At 40.6% G+C, this 4,381-nt stretch overlaps 1 protein-coding gene across 1 annotated transcript in view; it reads right to left on the reverse strand.

Moving 5' to 3' along the window:
* Nucleotides 1-103: 103 nt before the first annotated feature.
* Nucleotides 104-4,381, reverse strand: part of kctd6a (potassium channel tetramerization domain containing 6a) — a gene marked incomplete in the record, with an annotated part of 6,977 nt that continues 2,699 nt past the window's right edge. The window contains 3 exon segments of the mRNA XM_035662238.1: nt 104-245; nt 502-660; nt 1,281-1,533. Coding sequence (XP_035518131.1) covers nt 135-245; nt 502-660; nt 1,281-1,533 — 523 coding nt within the window.

The raw sequence follows: 4,381 nt of genomic DNA on the forward strand, positions 1-4,381 counted from the left end.
AAAAAACAAAAAAAAACAACAACCAACAAAACATTAATACATAAACAACAAAACCATTAAAAACCTCTCTGCCTGTCTGCCTGTCTGCAGACATCTGTTCAAATGTTCTCTCCGTCCATTCATCAGTTCATCCGTCAGTCGTCGACTTTGTGAGCTCTTCTGCAGAACGTCCAGTGATGTTCAACTGTGTTCTCATTTGCCCGTTCGCTCATGTGATGAACACGAGTGTTGCGAATTGTGAAGCCCTGGAAAACAGTGAGACAGGCAAACTGAGTCATCTCACCAAATAAACTCAGATTTTGCTTTTTTTTTTAAACGCTATGTTGTGTAAACACATAAACACAGTATAAACACTGTAATGTTGACCACATACAATTCAGCCAGCAGTGTGTGCTACAATCTAATTTCTTGGTGTGTCAGAATTTAAAAGGTTGAAATACTCCAACTGATCTAAACAGTGTTTTCTAGCAGCAGGTTAAAGGTGAGATAAAAGCTACACACAGCTTTGGAGATGAAGTCGAGCAGGTGGACACGCAGGCTGACTTCCTGTTGATGGTCACATGGTCCGAAGGTGAAGGACACCTGGTAGTCTCTGGTGTCCATCATGTGTTTGTTCCACTTTGTGAAACTGCGTGAGATAGACTCCAACACTGCGTGGACCTAAAAAGAGATTAAGGTGACTACTTATTAAAAATGTATTTATTATTTTTTTATTAACTACGGTTTTGTTTTTATATACTTTACCATTTTATTTACTGTATTCAAATAATTATTGTTCTTTGTATCTTGTTGTTATATAGTATTTTTTAAATGATATTGATTATATTGATTGAAATTTGATCTCAATCGCCATAAATGTTATGATGTTATTTAACTAAACAGAATCTCTTAAAACAATAAATTACATGATTTTAAGAATAGATTCTTGTCAGGATTTAAACTGAAGCATAAAATGTATGAGAATGTATGAGAATGTCCCTGTTAAGTGAGGGAACAAATAAATGTATGAACCTGAAACACAGGTAACAAGCAAAATGTGGTAAACGTTGCATTTTTTGACACAAAGTGATATTTAGAGGCAACACGAATATAAACATAGTCAAAGGAAAGATGTGAACAGAGGGAAAGAGGTGTAGATACGCACTAAACAGAAGAAAATGTGTCAAATTTAGTGAACGTTAGTGGATGAGGGTTAAATTAGAGAACAATGCATATAATCATGTTTTTGTGTTACTGAATGATATATCGATAAAACCCTAACTAAACCTGTTCCCACTGACCTTGGTGGTGATGGTGAGCTGGGTGATGATGACTGCGACGGGGTTGGAGTACTTGGACAGCTTCCTGGTGCTGGACAGCTCCACCACCTCCTCGTAGGTGTCAGTGGGGTAGGGCAGCAGGGGTTTGGGGTCTCCCAGGCACTGGATCAGGGGCTCGATCTGATAGAAGTCAGCCTCCTTCCTGAGCAGCTCAGTCTCCTTGAAGTCGCACGGCAGCGTCAGCTCTGACGTCCGCAGGAAGTTGAGGATGTAGCTGACGCAGCAGAAACAGAGACAGGATCATTTCAGACTGCTGAGTGAACGATTCTGTAAAACTCTGAGCTGTCAATTAAAGTCAGGACAGGAGGGAAGAGAGAGCTGATGTTTCTCGAGAGGGAGAAAAGTTTGTTTTTGTTTTTCTGACATTTGAGTTTGGTCTTTATTTTTAATATTTGATTCACTTCTCTCTTAACGGACAAGGCTCATGTTATTCTGTATTTTTTTTTGTATTCTCAACAAATCCCATGAAAAACAATGTGTTGAGTACATTTCTCAATACTTTCTACCCTAACATGTCTATGGCATTCATGCCGCTTAATTAATGTTACTGAAGATGCAAATCTTTAAAACCAGCTCATTAATACATACCCCGAACAGCCATGACATTATGACCACCCTGACTGGTCTGCGGCTACGTAGCCCCATACTCAACAAACTGTGATGCTTTGTGTTGTGACGCCTTTCTATCAGAACCAGCATTAACTGTTTCAACAGTTTGAGCTACAGTTCAATGAGCCTTGGCCGTTTGGGTTTGTTTCCTTCCTCTGGACCACTTTTGATATGGTACTGACCTGCTGCAGACCGGGAATCATGCCCACAAGAGCTTGCTGTTTGGAGGATGCTCATCACCAGTTGTCTAGGCCATCTACAATGTGGCTTGCCAAAGGTCGCTCAAATCCCACACTGCCAATGTTTAACAAAGGACAAAATGTTGACTTGCTGTTTATTTATCCCACCCACTACGCAGGCAATGATTAAACAGATAATCAGTGTTATTCACTTCAACTCTGTCAGTGCTCACAATGTTATAGCTGATTGGTGAAGCTTCATGTTATAAAAATTGAACAGGATGATGAATCAACGTAAACTACAGTGTGTAACTTTAATGGTAATAAAGGAACATGTCACCCAATGAGTGTGGCTCATTGATGTGTTTGAATAGTTTTTGGACAACAGTGGAGCTCTACAGCACAAGATCAGCCATAACATTGTGAGCACTGAAAGGTAAAGTGAATAACACTGATATATCTTGGTTATCATGGCACTGCTGTTCAGGGGTGGGATAAATAAAGCAAGCAAGTGAACATTTTGGTCCTTCAAAGTTGATGTGTTAGAAGCAAAAAAAAATTGGCAGTGTGAGGATTTGAGTGACTTTGACAAGGGCCACATTGTAATGGCTAGACGACTGGGTGAGAGCATCTCCAAAACTGCAGCTCCTGTGGTGTTCCCGCTCTGCAGAGGTCAGTACCTATCAAAAGTGGTCCAAGGAAGGAAAAGAACCAGAGACAGGGTCATTGATATATGTGGGGATCCAACAGACGAGCTACTACAGCTCAAACTGCTGAAACAGTTCATGCGGGTTCTGATAGAAAGCTGTCAGAACACACAGAGCATCACAGTTTGTTGCACATGGGGGGGCTGCATCGCTGTATATCAGGCTTTGATACGCAGATAATACTTGTTAGCAGAATCGAAAAATATAGGTCAGAGAGGAAGGCCACAATCTCAATTTCTGCTGTGATATGCAGTTGGTAGGGTCAGAAATGGTGTGGGGGAATATTTTCTTGGCACACATTAATACCCTTAATACCAATTGAGCATTGTTGCATGAGAGCGAGTGTGCACCACCCGACCAGCAAAAACATATACGTTACTTGACTACCCGAAACTGACCCGCAAGCCTGTAACTTTATGCTTTACAGTAGCAGAATTGTCAGGACTGAGTGCTGCAGCACTCTCGTAGGGGCTGATCCTGCTGCAGGGAGCAGCTAGAAGCTGTCAGAGTGCTCTCTGTCTCCACCGCCCACAGTAGTGTGAAGATCTAGGCTAAATAAACAGACAAATTGTTCCAAACGGTGTTCTTTATTATTCAAAAGCAGCTAAACAAGTAACCCTTCATTAAAGACACAAACTCTCTCTTTCTCTCTAGACACACCACACAAATGATTGGAATATAACATTCATATGTATGTTTTCATTAGCGTATAATCACCTGAATATAAGAATCTTTGTGTTTTTGTAACCTGAGAATGAGCTGTTTTATCTACCGAGGGAACAGGTCCTCGTCTTAGGAGTCCACCATGTTGAACCACCATGATTCTACAGTAGCCCAGAACAGACAAACCAAACACTGACTCTAGATAGAGCCTCTTTTGTTTTCCGCGATTTTCGCGGCAACCATAGTTTCTGCTTCTCACTTGGTTAAGTCAGGGGTTTTCAGGTGGTTGCAATCTGCAATCTCACCACAAGATGCCACTAAACCCTCCACAGTGATCTTTGAATAGTGAATTTTTACAAAACAGTAGCCTACATGTGTAGGTCTACATTGTCTTTTTTTGTCTAGTGTTTCTGTGTAGAGAAAACACCACAGAGTCCAGTCCACAGTCCCAGGTTTAAACCTCAGACAGGCTTCAAGCTCAAACCAGCTGAGCTGAAACTGCACGCGCTCGATGCTTTAATGCTCAAGCCAGCATTTGTATGTGTTTGAGAGAAAGAGAGAGAAGGAAGATGCTTTTCCCACCAATTAAAGCAAAAAGCGCGGAAATCTGAAAGGAAATGGCGTTCTTCCAAACTATTAGAATATTGTTCAAAAATAAGAGCAACCCCAGGTGACAGAAAGTCACAGCTCTATTAAGCCACGTATCCCCATAACCCTCAGTAGCAACGACTTTATGAGCTTCTTTTATGATAAAATTATTACTATTAGAGACAAAATTAATAACCAAATGCCCTCAACAGGTATCACTGGCTCTCCAAGTTCAGGAATTTTAACAAATGTAAAATCAGATATATATTTAGACAGTTTTTCTGCTATCAAGCTTCATCAATTAACTTCAATAATT

Source organism: Morone saxatilis, unplaced genomic scaffold (assembly GCF_004916995.1).
Source record: "Morone saxatilis isolate NCDOM2014 unplaced genomic scaffold, NCSU_SB_2.0 Contig18, whole genome shotgun sequence".
NCBI classification, from domain to species: domain Eukaryota; kingdom Metazoa; phylum Chordata; class Actinopteri; family Moronidae; genus Morone; species Morone saxatilis.